Here is a 14,706-nt window from a genome sequence, read left to right as displayed (position 1 = left end):
GGATACAATTAATGATCGTACATGCACGTCGGCCACACATTTTGAGTTGTTATGAAATATATATATTTTTTAATATTTTTATTGATTTCAGAGGGAAGGAGAGGGAAAGAGAGAAAGAAACATCAATGGTGAGAATCACTGATTGGCTGCCTCTTGCACACCCCCTACTGGGGATCAAGCCCGCAATCAGGCATATGCCCTGACCAGGGATCAAGCCGTGACCTCCTGATTCATAGATCAACCATTGAGCCACACCAGCTGGGCATGTTATGAAATATATTAAAGCAAGTTGACAACAAACATATTTCAGGCTTTATTAGAATAGTTGTGTAATACAAAGTGCAAAAGACAACAAACCTGCCATTTGAGGCTGACCCACGATGCCGCTCAGTTTCTCAGAGTTCTGAGGATCAGTGCCCCATTCAAGCGTGCCCTCCCTGCAACCTGTGAAGCACTCATGCCTGGGATGAAAATAAACCCCGCATTGAAAGCCCATGATTCCAGAATTAGTGGAACACAGTTTAAATACACGTATTTAAAACTACTTACATTCTCACTTAACATTCATGAAGTGATTTACAATCACACCTACCATAGCAGAACCAGACCTAGCATACAATCCAGTTCAAGCTTAAGCCAAATATGCAAAAAGAACTTCAGCCCAGGGGAGCATAGGACAAAATCTATTATGGGGAGGGGAGGAAACCCTTGCCACTTTGCAGATATAAGAAACTATTCAAGAAAGAAATTCTAGAGTTTCTTCTTAAGATAAATGGGCATTAATGCTAAGAACAGACCAAAGCACAATTTTTTTAAAGCACGTCAGTTAATATTAGTTCCCAAAATCAGGTGGTGGGGAAATTTGATTATTGTCTTTTTGGGTTTTTTGTTGTTGTTCATTCCATGAACCACACAGATATAAGCAGTGGGTTTTGCAGCCTGACAGAAACAGATGTGCTCGGGGCTCATATCTCAGATTCCCACACTGGACCTATTGTTTAAGGTGATGGAAATATGTAGAGCCATTACATGATTTGCAGCTGCTAGAAAGCATTGCTTTCCTGTTTTCCTGTTCCAGACAATGGCAAAGTCCAGGAGAAAAATAACACAAAAGGCTTTCCTATGTTTGCCTTTAAAAACTGCATTATTTTGAAGTTTGTACTATTTTTGTCAGATCTCATCTCTTTTCTTTTAATTTTCACATGTTTATGGACAAGAAAGTTGGAGTAAAAGTAACCAATGCTGAAATGCGTATTCTTCAAAGATCTCTCGTGAGGAGGCCAGGTGCCAGCACAGCAGGCTCAGACAGGTGCTCATGCTTAGAACATAAAGGAGAACAGCGATGCGCACATGTGCGTTTAAGAAAAAAGAGATCCATTCCCTCCTCAGGTCCGCCTTCATGATGTACATGAGCAGGTATTGCACGCGTAACTTTTGATTCCGCTTGTCTGCCTGATCATGGAAAGATGGGAGGAGGAGCCTTTGCCAAGGTTGCTAGGCTACCACCGAATAACACTTAGGGCTAGAGTTGGCCTTGCAAAGCCTGACAGGGACCGCACCCCAGAGTCCTCCTGCTCTCAACTCAGAAACCGCTTAATTCACCCACTTACTGCTGCTGGGCAAACGCCATGTGGATGTGAAACATCACAGTGTCCACTCCGATGGTCAAGCTGCCCTCAACAGCTGCGTGTGCCTCGAGGTCGCACTGCTGAGCAGTGGTGGGTCCTGCTCACCAAGCCCACCACCCCCTAGGCCTTGTTGGATAGTTGCCCCACCCTCGGTTTCCTCCACGCCTCAGATTCCCGAGGGGGAAACGTCCTCTTGCATCAGGCTCTACAAACAGTAAAGAAGAAAAAGCAATGACTGTCCCTAAAAGAAAGACATGGGCCTAGTGAGCTGCATAATTAAAGGTGTCCTCCCCCTTTTCAATTATCTGCCTTGGAAGGCGAAAGGTAAGAGGAAGTAAGTTTGTCCCAGATCTAGGTTTTCCTAGAGTTTCCTAAAATGATTGAACTATGGGAAATACTATTTGGACAAAAGTCTCCATCGCCTTTGAGCCTTTGCTAAGGAGACCCTTCTCCCTCTCCCCATCGTCACACTTGTCCTGCTGCTCAGCAGGTCAGAAACAGCAGCACCTGGTCCGTCCCCACCCAAGGACGTGGTTGGAGGGGTGTGCACATGGCAGGGCCACCTCTCCCCATGCTCAGCCCCATCCACTTCTCTGGCTGTGTCATGGCCGAGCCACCTGGGCCCCTGTGAACAAATGGGAAGTTCACCAAGGGCCACACAGCCCACAAACACTTGTGTATGCACTGTCGTGGCCCGGAGCTCTCCAGTACAAGGATTCAAATACTCAGGCAGAATTATAGCAGTGTTAAAGGGGAGAATAAAGCATCTGGTTGAGGGAGGCCAGTAGTTTCATCAGTTTCTCTGCCTGAGGTCATGCAGGTCGAGGATCTTGGCCACTAGTGGGCAGTGGCGTGAGAGCAAGAGACCTCACTGGCATTTAGGGGGCCAACTCAACCAGGGCAGATTCTGAGGAACTGCAATTTGTCAGCCCTTTTAGCCCCTTGAGGGCCCTAGAAGAACCAAACATGGAACTGAGAGTGCGTGTTAGTGGCCTCAGCCAGTTCAAGGCCCACAGGATCACAGAGGACTTGGGCAACGCCCAGAGTAAGATCGTCTCCTTCATCCCAAATGAAAAGAAAAACTGTACAAACCTAGGGGGAAGCTGTTGAGTTTGCATTTATTTCGTGTCCATGCTGATACTGGTCAGCATCAGCCTTTCTATCACCAGTTGGTTCCCATACAAGAGACTGTCAGGGTCCTGTGATGAAGGGGCACAGGTTGGTCTCCTAAAATGTCAGACACCACTTACTACAAGTGAAAACTGACTAAAATGCAGAACTTCCAAGCGCCTGCTAGGCTCCACGGGGCCTTCCTGTTTCCTTTTACACCGCCTGCAGTTTCCCATGGTCTTTAAAAAAATAATAAACTATAGCACCTACATTTCAAATTTAGCAAAAAAAAAATAAAAAAAAAATGCGTACTGGACTCTGAGGGCCAGGTGTTAACCTCTGGGACGGTTGCATTTCTAAGGCAAAACCAGAAACAATGGGATGCCCTCCTCCTGCGAGGCAGAGTTTGGAATCTCTGGAAGGAAGCCCATTCCCTCTGGACGTCTGCTTGGAGGCAGCAGACAGCCCCCAGGGGCCAGAGGCCTTCCAGGGCTCCTCAGTCAGCATGCACAGCCTTGACCCCCCCCCCCCCCCCCCCCCGCCCTCCAGGGACCGGAGGCCTCAGGACTCCTTAGGAAGCAGGAACAGCCTTGACCATCCCAGCGGCTTTCTGGCTGCACAGGCAGAACCTCGCAGTACTGACCACATCACAAGGGGAAATCTTGGCGAGTGAGCCTTTGCACATGAGGATATAAATTTACATTTCTTTGAGCAGTTTTTATAGTTGCAAGAGATTTTAATTATTCTCTCTTTTTTCCCTCCCCCAGACCTCCTCTTTAAGAAAAAGAGAAAAAGGGGATACAAGTTCCTGAAGCAGCATGGGGACTGTCATGGTGTGTGACTGGCCCCCGGCCCTTCTGTGTGCTGCAGCCACACATCAGGATCAAGTTGTCAGGACTGTGAACTGTGCTAATGTCGACTGTGAACCGGGCTAAAAAGCTTTATAATGCCAGCAGGGCATCTCCCTCACGTGTCCTTTGGAAACAATCAGAGTGAATGACTCCCTAGGGTGCCCTCTATCTACAGTCAAAGCACCGAAATGCAGAGCTGCCTGAGGTGAAGGCAGGGACTCGGGGCAGGGCGGGTGTTTCGGGATGGGCAGGCTTAGAGACAGGTTGCCGCTGGCGTCTTCCCTGTGAGTGTTCAACGCCTCCACAGTCAAGTCTGCGTTCACATCAGAACATTTAGATGAAATTAGATTCAAGTGTTTGTGGAACAAACCCTGGCCTCCCTCTTCAGCACTTTTGATTATTTTCAAAACCGTTGTAACTTGCTTCATACAACTTTATCCACATTTTTCAAATTTCACTAGTAAATAAGGCCAAGACTCTCAGAAAGTTAAGAATGAGACGTGATTTCTAAACTCCCTGCCTCCTTGCCAACTAAGTGGATTTCTGGTCAATATGGAGGATTTCAACAACATCAAGGTCGGCAGGACTTGTGATGGGAAAAATGCATGAATGTAAATGCAAAGACATGTTTTCAGTCCTAAATACGTTTCCTTTGACAAAAAAAATAACTTCTTACATAATTTAACAATAATTTACTTAGTCCCCATTATACTAGTTAGCATTATCAGACCCCTTTTCTTCTTCAATGACTCCAGTGAGCAGAGAAGCCCATTAGCACCTGACATAATCCAGAACCAGTGCAGAAAAAGTAAATCAATCGTATTCGTATTTGAAAAGGGAGACTGAGTGACAATTGTTAATATTCACAAAATTCCCCGCCATGACACCACAACCCATGGCTTCCACTCTGGGAATAACACACGCAATTAGGATACACCTGACCGTCCCAAGTGGCCAGGCTTTTAAGGAGAAAGTTGACAATTGTTTGCTAAGATTCCAGTCCAGTCTTTCAGAAGGATGTGGGTCCCTCCATCTGAGCTCTGAGGATGGTGGCAGCTGACTGGCAGTGTCTCTGGGGCCACCTTCAGCAGTCTGTCCCAGGTGTTGGACTATGGAAAACAGAAGGTGACAGCGTTGGAAGCTGGTGAGCCCTGTCGTGTGTGTCTAGACCCTGGGGGCGGCCCATGTACACCTGAGCTGCAAGCAGATCAACTGTCCTAAGGGAGCTCAGCATGCCTCCGGGTTCACAGCAGGATTGAGCTTACTGTCCAGCTTGGACGGTGCCTGCCCCCGCCCTCTACCTGTTTGTGGAGTTGTTGCCCACCCCCCTCCCTGTGTCTGCCCCCTCCTGCCCTGGGCAACCTCGGCCCTCTTTACCTGTACTGGTTCTCCATGGCCCTGCTCTCAGCTCTCTCCGGAACCCAGGAGTAGCTGTCTGCCGCGCTCTGGGGCTTCTTCTCCTTCTCCTCCCTCTTGGCTCTCCGCTTGCGGTAGACCAGCAGCCCCAGGGCCAGAGCCAGCAGGAGTAAGATGGCCGCCACAGTGCCAAGGATATAGAACAAAAGCAGCTTTTGCCAGTCGGGGCTGTCATTCTTTTGTTGGGCAATGAGATCCCCATCCGTAGACTCCTCGTGACCAGTGGTGGCTGTGGGGTGATGGCTGCTGTACTCCATCCAGATTCCAGGGGACCCAGTGGTGGCCAGAGACTGGGGTGATGTAGGGGTGATAGAGGCATTGGATTCAAGGAAGAGTCTCCAGCTGGTGGATGCCACCTTGGAAGTGCCCTCAGGGCCCCCAGTTGGACTTGAGGTTGTGGTAGAAGGCCCGAGGCTCCTTTCTCTATCTCCTGTGTTCTGCCCCTCGGGGGTCTCAGCCGATGGTCCCAGGGGCGTGGGGCCTGTGATACAGGAGACCCCGTCAGGGGCCAGCTCCCTGCCTGGCAAGCAGGTGCAGCGGAAGGACCCCTGCATGTTGAGGCAGTAACCTTCACAGAGGCCGCCCTCGGGGCTCATACACTCATCCACATCCTGACAGGCCGGCCCTCCGGGGCTGCTGGGCTCGTAGCCCACCCAGCACTGGCAGTGGAAGCTCCCAGGGGTGTTGACACACTCCTGTTCACAGGGGGAGGCCTGGCACTCGTCCACATCTACACAGTCCTGCTGAGTCGCATTCAGCTGGTAGCCTTCGGGGCACTGGCACGTGTAGTTTTTCCAGAGGGACTCGGGGACGCATGTGGCCACTCCTCTGCACGGGCTGGAGCTACAAGGGTCCCGGGAGATACAGGTCACCAGGTCATCCAGCAGCCTGAACCCTGGGCGGCAGCCGCAGCGGAAGGAGCCACCCTCCCCCTCCAAGCATTCCTGCTGGCAGCCCCCGTTACCGAAGCTGCATCCGTACTCAGCACTGGCACAGAGGGGTCCCGAGATGCCCCAGTCGAACACATCAGTGGCCTTCTCCTTGCACAGGAAGAAATGCTGCCTACTTTCACCCCCATCCCTACAGGCCACGTTGGCCACCGAGGCGAAGGGCACAGCCTCCAAGGAGGAGCTGGTGGCCTGGAAAGGAGTGGTGTAGTTCACCTGGCCTGGGCCCCCCAGGGCCAGGGGCCGGCACATGCCTTTGAAGCTGAACTTGCACACGAAGCCCTCGATGTTGCTTACAGGGGAGCCCGGGTTCCCACAGGGGCCCTCAGACCACTTGGGGAGGTGGCTGGAGAGGGAAGAGACGGACGGGTCCAGCATCAGGGACACACAGCGCTTGGAGATGCAAGTGTGCCTGGCCTCCTTGTACCAGTTGGAATACAGCGTGTCCTCCCCACCGCCCACCCAGCTGAAGCCCTTCAGGGGCAGCCTGGGGTCCAAGCACTTGCCCTTTTCTCGCTGGAGTCCTATCCAGAACTTGCCTGTCCAGGGCGCCCCAGGCTGTAGGAGCTGGGCCAGTGCTCGCTGGATGTGCCGGGCCTCCTCCTCGGTCCTCACTGTGGCCAGGTTGCCCCCGTCCTTGCTGCAGAGAAGCTGGGCCTCGGCGGCAGAAAGCTTGCCCCAGTGGGCCGAGTAGCAAGCAGTGCCCGCGCACACCACAGCCTGTGTGTCAGCACCAGCCCCCAGCCAGGGCTGGCTCAGCAGCGGCAGCAGCAGCGGCAGCAGGCTGGCGGAGGTGGCCATCGCGGTCTCCGTGTCGCCCTCGGCGGGGGCTGGGAGCCTGACAGTGACCGTGCCCGCCCCAGCCAAGCTCAGAGGGGAGCCGAGGGCTCAGACGCTGACACTCTGGCACAGAGAAGAACACAAAGGCTGCGGGCTTTGCACGTCCCCCTGACCCAAGGCGCATCCTGTGCTGTTGTATTTCTTATTTCTCACCGGATACTGGGACTTCCTGCAGTGAATAGTTTTCTGACTCCTGTTGCCTTCATCACGGTTTTGTTGTTCATAAAAGGAGCCAGGCGGCTTTGCTGGCTCCCTGGCTGAGCTCTGGGGAAATGTGGCCACATCGGGGAAGGCAGCCCGGGACACGGGCTGCTTTATTTTGGATCCATTCTCTCCCATCCATACGAGGAGCTTAAATGGCATGCTACAGAGTGAGGAGGGAGTTTCAGGGGCCAAGAACTTGAACATCTCACTGAGCAGCCCATAACAAAATTCCACTCTGGTTTGCAAACACCCAGAAAGAGGAAAGAATCCTCAGACTTGACACACGAGACCACGGATGGTTATCATTTACAGCCTTTTTTAGAAGCAAAGTGGATTTTTCTTTTCCTATCTCACGTTCCCTTCAGTTTTGGGAGCCTTTTCCCTTTTATTCCCCCCATCACGAACTTTAAATAGAGAGGCAGTTTTTAAATAGGCACTGGGCCGTGGGAATGTCTGAGTGTCTCATACAGCGCCAAGCGCCTCGAGAACATCAAACCAAATTGGGCGAAATTTCACAGTTTTCAGGGTGTCACGGCGCAAACACTGTGCAGGGAGGAGACAGTGCACCCGAAGCATCAGAAAGAAAAAAATGGAAATGTTTCTGGCCTCCTGGCCCTCGGCTTGAACCCTGCCCCACTCAGGGTTCCCGGGAAGGGTCGGACGTCTGGCCCAGGAGGAGGGTCCAGGCCTGGCTCCCGTTGCCTTCATCACAATTCTGTTGTTCCTAACAAGAGCCAGGCATCCTGGCTGACCACCCCCCACACAGCAACTCACCAAAGGCCCTAGACTACCAGGGCTGTTGTTTTTCCCAGTGTCACAGGCCCGTTGTGCTTATTGGGGCTGTCTTTGATTGGGGTCCCCCAGAAGCAGACCCTGAGATAAGGGTTCAGGGCAATTAGTTTATTTGGGAGGAACAGTGAGACAAAAAAAAGGAGGAGCCAACACAGGGTGACTGAAAGGGCAGGCGACACTGGGACCCCTGGATCTCAGTTCCCTGGGACATTCTGAGAGACAATGTGGGTCATGTGGCAGAGTCTCCCAGCTGAGGGGTGGGGCTTGGCACAGGTCTCCTCCAGCCCCCTCCTCACTGGCGGCAGCAGCCCCTTGGTGCTCAGGGCTGACTGTGAGGACCCAGTACACCAGAAGGAACACGCAGGTGGAGAATCACAGGAGACCACCAGGGGCTGTAGGTGCAGTACCAGCGTCTGCCATATAGAGATTTGAGTGAGTTTAGGGTTTAATGGGGTTTAGGAACTCACTGGCTTCCAGCTTCCCCAAAGCATAAATCAGGTGCCCATCTCAGATTTCAGCTGGATACCTTTCAGAGGTGTTCCTTATGTTCTACTTATTTTCATGAGGTATTTGAGATAGTCCAGGGACCCTCTCTCAGAAACTACAGGATCTTCCCTGTGATCCTTTTTGCTTATGGAGATCCATCCATCATCTATCCATCTACTATCCATCCATCTGCCCACTATATGCATCTGCTCATGCACCCAAAGTTAATTAAGCCCCTACTATGTGCTGGACTCGGCACTGAGAATCTGCGAGGGGAATCTTGCCTTTGTGACCCTTAAAGTCTGAGTGGGCAGAGTTGAACAAGTTGAACAGTTGAAACTGTGACAGGTACCGCAGGAAGAAGTTGAGGGTGTCAGAGATGTCCTGACCTGGTGAGGGGTGGGCCAGGCACCTCTGGGGAAGAATAGCAATGAATCCAGAGTCTAAGGGAGGAATATCTAAGAGGGAAAATGATACCCATGGAGGAGGCCAACACATACCAACACCCTGCTGTGGGAGGGCTGTGAGCTTCTCAGGGAGTAAAGGAAGGGCAGTGAGATTATAGCCTGAGGAATAAAAAGGAAGGATGGGGAAGGTAGAGTCCTGTGAGCCCAAACCATGAAGATGTAGGGCTACTTCAATCCATGGGGAAACACGGAGGGGCTGGCATGCTGAGATGTGTATGAGAAAGCGTCCCCCCTTCTGTGGCGTGGTGAGGGCTAAGGGACCCTGAGCAGCCGATTTCCCAGGCAGAGAGGAGGGTGACTTGGACTGAGCTAGGCCCCTGGAGGAAGGACAGCAGATTCAGGAGATGATCAGGCCATTCTTGGTGCTGCATGGAGTGGGGTGGGAGGGCACACAGGAGGGCTTCCTGGTTTCCCGCTTATACCACCACGTTCCGGGGTTCTTAAAGGCTGTGCCCACTGGAGATGAGGAAACGGTGCTGGGCTGAAGAGCAATCGGAGGGGCTGGTTGTGGGGTCTGAGTCTCCCAGACCCCCTCTCCTCATGACTTGCCAACCTCAGGATTCTGAATGTGCTCCCAGACTTGGGGAAGTAGCCAGGTTCAAGGGGACCTGGGAAGGCTGGTGTCCTTAGTTTCGGGCCAGCGTTGCTGGGCACACATTGAGGCTTAGTGAGTGTTGGTGCAGATCTCCGCCTGGAAGAAGCTGCATTTCTAGAGGTTTGTTTATGGGCAGGTGACTTCTTCACATTCTCTAAAAGCAATCTGAGGGTGTTCGCCTTGAGCTGCGCCGTAGCCTGACATCGGCTCACAGCAGGGAACGTCTCTTCTGCTTTGGACTCCTGCCTGCAGCCCACAGCTGGTCCCTCAGTTAACTATCATGATCCTGCTGGAGCTGCCAGCGGGCTGTTGGTTGGTGCGTAAGGACACGGGCTGAGTGAGTGGCTTACTTCTTGTTAGCCACCCTGCCACCAAGGTCTTTTTCAGGATTTCTTCTTTTGCTGGCAATTCTTCATCTCCCACATGGGAACTTGTAAATCGACTACTCTTCACTTAGCCGAGTGTTGACATCTTAAAGGAGAAAGCAAACTATCAAAGACATGTGTGCAGGTAATTCATTAAGCCAGGAAGTACTGTGAAGCACTTACTGTGAGAAAGGCCACGTAAATGGCCGCAACTGCTCTGTCCTGGGAGTTGGGGGTTCCACTTCATCATTTCTAGTAACCCCGTTAACTCAGCCTTGCTCCAGTCCCCTGATCTGTAAACAAGGAGATGGGACCAGGACCCTGAATGCCTTTCTTGCTCTAGCACCAGCAACAGTGAGCTCCTGTTTCCTTCATCCTCTGGATTTATGTAGGAAGCAAACTGGGGAGGTAGTGGGAACGGAGTCCACTGCCAAGCCCTCACCAGATGGCCTAAGGCAGTGAACCACCTATCTGCACAGCACAGGTGCCATGTTCCTCTTGCTGACCCACTGAGCTTCGAGATACGGTGCAGTTGCTTTACTGGCTTTCCCCTCTCTCCTTGGCTCCCTCTGACTTTCTCTCTGTCCCTTAAGGAGGGACCATGATGTCCACAAGGTCGGAAGAAAATGTAAACAGTAGTTAAATGTTGGTCTTTTAAATTATCTGTTTATTTTCACCAAGCCCCACTAACAAGGTCAATGATAAAATTCTCCTCCCCGAAAAAAAAAAAAAAAAAAAAAAGTAAGTTTGTTCATTGTTGGTCTAAATTCTAAACAATTGTGGTGGTCGTGGTTATTTTAATAATATATATGCAAACTTCAGGTTAGCACCTTTTAATTACATATACTTTAATAAGCATTGTATTCCACGTGGACGTTTGGGGAATTCCCACTTACAATGCAGGTCCCCAGCCCTCAGGCCTTCCCACCCACGTGCCTTCCGGAGCAAGTTCCTGTTGGGTGGGATCCTGCTGGGTGGGAGTCACTCAGCTGGATGGGCCACACATATCCGTGCAGACACAGTTGATTTGCAATGAACAATGATAGTAGAGACTGTGAAGACAAAGAAAACCTGACTCACTTCAATTTCATCATCCTCTGTGATCACTTGGAGTTTCTGGGTTGAAAGTTTAAAACAAGGGAAAAGAGTGGGAATAGTGAGGCATAATATCTTTAGTTAAGTGCAAATATTAGTTGGCCTGCACCTGAATAACATGTTTACAAATTGAAATGTCATCCTTTTTAATAGTTTGTGTTGAAATTGATGAACAAGCCTGTCCAGCGTGGCTCAGTGGTTGAGCATTGACCTATGAATCAGGAGGTCATGGTTTGATTCCCAGTAAAAGGCACATGCCTGGGGTGTGGGCTCAATCCCCAGTGTGGGGCATGCAGGAGGCAGCCGATCAATGATTCTCTCTCATCGTCGATGTTTCCTTCTCTCTCTCCCTCTTCCTTCCTCTCTGAAATCAATCAATCAATCAATCAATAAAACCACTAAAGAACAAAATTAAAAATTATAAATGTTGATTACGACATGATTATTTCTGAAACTAATTCTGTTATACCAAGGTCTGAACTGCTGCTCCAACCCACCTGGGGAACAAGTATGCCAGGTGTGCAAAACCACACTAGGACACCCTTCTCCCAGTGGGGCAGCTTGTCAATTTCCCAACTGTTCTTCGTTGAAGGGATAGGACACATCTACCCTGGGTTCAAAGCCCACTCTGACACTCACTAGCTGTGCGACCTTAGACAAGCTACCGCACCACTCTGTTCATGTTGTGTGGCACAACCATCTGTGACTGGTTCTTCAACTGGAACAGGAGGGACAGAGCAACTTCGCATCTCATGAGGCTTTGTGAGGGTCACATACATCAGTACCTGGAACACTCTCGGAACAGTGCCTGGCAGGAGGCCTGAGCAGCCATCACACCCGGAGGCCCAGGAGCTGCGAACTCCCGAGACTCTGCCTCCAGGAACTGAAACGGAAGCCTCACCTTGACCACTTGCTGGCTTTGGGATTAGACCCCACCTCCTCACCTGCAGAGATCTTGTCTTCCTCATTTGTCAAATGGGAAGAATAAGGTCGTGCCCCGAGGATTACATTAAAGAAGACAAGAGCTGTGAACACTTCCTATGGGGGCTGGTGCACAGACCAGAGTCCTGTCCCTGTGATCATAATGAAACAGACAAAGGCAAAAATGACAAGGAGAAACCCCCTGTTACATTTGCTGGAGACTCGGAGCTTTTCTCTTTTCAGAGACTTCTCCACCTTCTGTCTGGCTCCTTGGCTGGGTAAGCATCCTCACAGAACATTATTGATCTTTCCCCTTCTCCCAAATAGTCTCCTAATGGAATTTGTCATGCACAACACTTGTAGAAAATGTGCCTGGGTGAATGCTGGTTTGTTGTTGTTGTTTGTTTGTTTGTTTGTTTGTTTGTTTGTTTTTAAATATATTTTATTGATTTTTTACAGAGAGGAAGGGAGAGGGATAGAGAGTTAGAAACATCGATGAGAGAGAAACATCGATCAGCTGCCTCCTGCTCACCTCCTACTGGGGATGTGCCCGCAACCGAGGTACATGCCTTTGACTGGAATCGAACCTGGGACCTTTCAGTCTGCAGGCCGACACTCTATCCACTGAGCCAAACTGGTTAGGGCTGTTGTTGTTGTTTTTAATGTTATTGTTACTTTTTAAAAATTCTTTATTATTAAAAGTATTACATATGTCCCCTTCCCTCCTACCTCTACCACCACCTCCCCCACCCCCATTGTCCTCTCCCAGCCTGCCCCTACCCCACCTTCAACCACACACCCCCTCTGCCCGCATTGTCTGTGTCCATTGGTTATGCTTATATGCATACAAGTTCTTTGGTTGATCTCTTCACCCCAAGCCCCTCGCCCCCACCCATCACCACCACCCACCCTCCCCTGCCTTCCCTCTGAATGTTGTTTTTAAGGTTAACTTCTGCTCGCCTCCTGGCAACGGGCTTTGATAAGCAAAGGCTGCTTATCAGCATCTGGAAAGAGATAAATCACACAGAGGAACTACCCTTTCCGCAGGGCAGGATCTCTTCACACATCGCATCTCCAGCCACATCTCCAGGGGTGAAACGCAAGGTTGTAAATCCTGATACGGGGCTGGCCCATGTGGTGTTCAGGATCCCTTTGGCATTTACAGCATTCTCAGAGGTTCCAATCACTTCTCATACAATTTAGCCCTGTTTGGATGATATAATTTTATAGAAATAAAAATGATCCACTTGACCTCACATACCCAGATTCAATTCTCCATGAAATGAGAACAATGACACAGCAGTCATTTGAAAGAAGGTCATGTAGGTTGACTAGAGATTTATTTTCTTTTCATTGAAAGCTAACTCAGGACTCTTGAAGAATCTGAGGACCAGATCTAGAGAAGCCAACATCTCAAGCATCCATTATCCACTGCGCCTACCAGTGCCAGGTGTGCCCAGGTCCACACCCAGGACCCCCTGGCTGGAGGCCGTGCATCTACTCCAGGAGCACTCAGAAAAGCTGGACCCCGTCTTCCCAGGTCAGAACTGCTGCCATTGCCTGGCCTGGCTTCGGTTGGCACCGCCAAACTCAAATGACTGAGAGCAGCAAGGTCCAACCTTTTTCATCATGGCAGGCATCAACTAATTACTAAAATTCTGCACCACACCCAAAAATATATTTTGCCAATCTGACCAAAAAATTGCTTTAATTTTTATCCATTCACACCACATTGTTATTGTTGCGTTGGCCGTTGCCTATTTTTTATTTGACAATCTAAGGGAAAAGAAGTCACTGCCCTTGACTAAGTAGTCAGGTATTGCATGTTTTAAAAATTCTTGTGCCACGCTGATTGAAAATAGCTGACTTAGAGCAAACGGAAATGATACTGCCCCCCTTCTGTAGGTGTGATCATTTGTCAAAATGTGACACTTACTAGCCCTGTGACTTTGGACCAGTATTTCTCCACTCCGGGCCTCTGTTTCCTAATGTGTAAATGGTGTCCCATGCACAGGGACATATGAGTTACATGAAATGACCTAGTAAAGTGCTGGACACAGTCCATGCTTCATCGCCTCTGCCATCACTGGCACGTGAATACAGTCTTACTTACTACCTAACAGTTCTGACATTTATGGTTATCCTTTGCCCTCATTGATTCTCAGGGGAGCCACCAAGAACACCCCAGACAGATGAAGTGTCGGCACCACAGCACCTTCTCTAAGATCCCAGGTAGACTCGTGTCTGATAGCATCACACTGTCACCTGAAGAGGCCTGACTGCCTGCCACAGTGACCTGGGGGGCACACGGAGAGGGGCTGCTCAGAGCAGAGAGATGGTGGTGGGCATGGCCATAGGTGTCCCTAACCCAAGAACCAAGGCCGATGTAGGTAGAGCAGAGGGTGATACGTGTCTGTTCTCCAAGCCAGCACTGTGACCTAGGATCTCAATACGTGCCCAGTGAGCTTTCCCACCTGCCCTGGGACAGCAGAGTCCATGCCCAGCTCAAAGGTTCCAACACCTCATGGTCCATCGGTGAGGCATCTTCATGCCAATCCATCTCCCTGCTCCGTGGGTCACAAGTTGTTGTGGGCATATAGGACCAGCCAGTTCCATATGGGCGCCCAGGGCTTTAGCTTTGCAAGGGCACTGACACCTCCAAAAGCCCAGGACCCGCTCACTGAGGCAGGGAGAGTGGAGGCGGCAGGTACATTCCATCTTAACCCTCACCCAAAGGCGCCATCAGGATGCTCACATGCCCATGGCTTTGGAGCACAGACATGCCAGGTGCAGGCCCTGGGAGGTGAGCTGGGCTGGTCTCTGGCTGTGCAGCATTCAGATGCATCCATCAAGAACTGGGTTTCCCACTCTATGGAGGGTCATGCAGCGCCCTGAGCACCTCGGGGCTCTAGAATCTGACTCAACTAGGGCATTCCTCAGAAACATGGAGCCCTCCCTGTTGTCCTGAAGTTCAAGGCTAGAGGGCAGA

The 14,706-nt window shown here is 50.6% G+C and overlaps 1 protein-coding gene across 1 annotated transcript; it reads right to left on the bottom strand.

Annotated features, from left to right (window-relative positions):
- Positions 1–289: 289 nt before the first annotated feature.
- Positions 290–7,118, bottom strand: CD93 (CD93 molecule). The gene is made up of 2 exons (XM_059705396.1): positions 4,967–7,118; positions 290–4,698 (listed from the first exon to the last, which is right to left on the bottom strand). Exons 1-2 carry the CDS (start codon positions 6,751–6,753, stop codon positions 4,674–4,676), a joined length of 1,812 nt encoding a protein of 603 aa, XP_059561379.1. The 5' UTR covers positions 6,754–7,118; the 3' UTR covers positions 290–4,673.
- Positions 7,119–14,706: the final 7,588 nt, after the last annotated feature.

The sequence above is a fragment of the Myotis daubentonii genome, chromosome 8 (assembly GCF_963259705.1).
Source record: "Myotis daubentonii chromosome 8, mMyoDau2.1, whole genome shotgun sequence".
NCBI lineage: Eukaryota > Metazoa > Chordata > Mammalia > Chiroptera > Vespertilionidae > Myotis > Myotis daubentonii.
The sequence above is the reverse complement of the archived record's forward strand: the minus strand, read 5'-3'. Positions and strand labels throughout refer to the sequence as shown.

What these genes read in the sequence shown, in the direction of transcription:
- CD93 (XM_059705396.1), bottom strand. Translation starts at nt 6,753, where the DNA reads ATGGCCACCTCCGCCAGCCTGCTGCCGCTGCTGCTGCCGCTGCTGAGC. An exon ending in GCCATGGAGAACCAGTACAG is followed by an intron (nt 4,699 to 4,966) that starts GTAAAGAGGGCC and finishes TGTTTTCCATAG; the next exon opens with TCCAACACCTGGGACAGACT.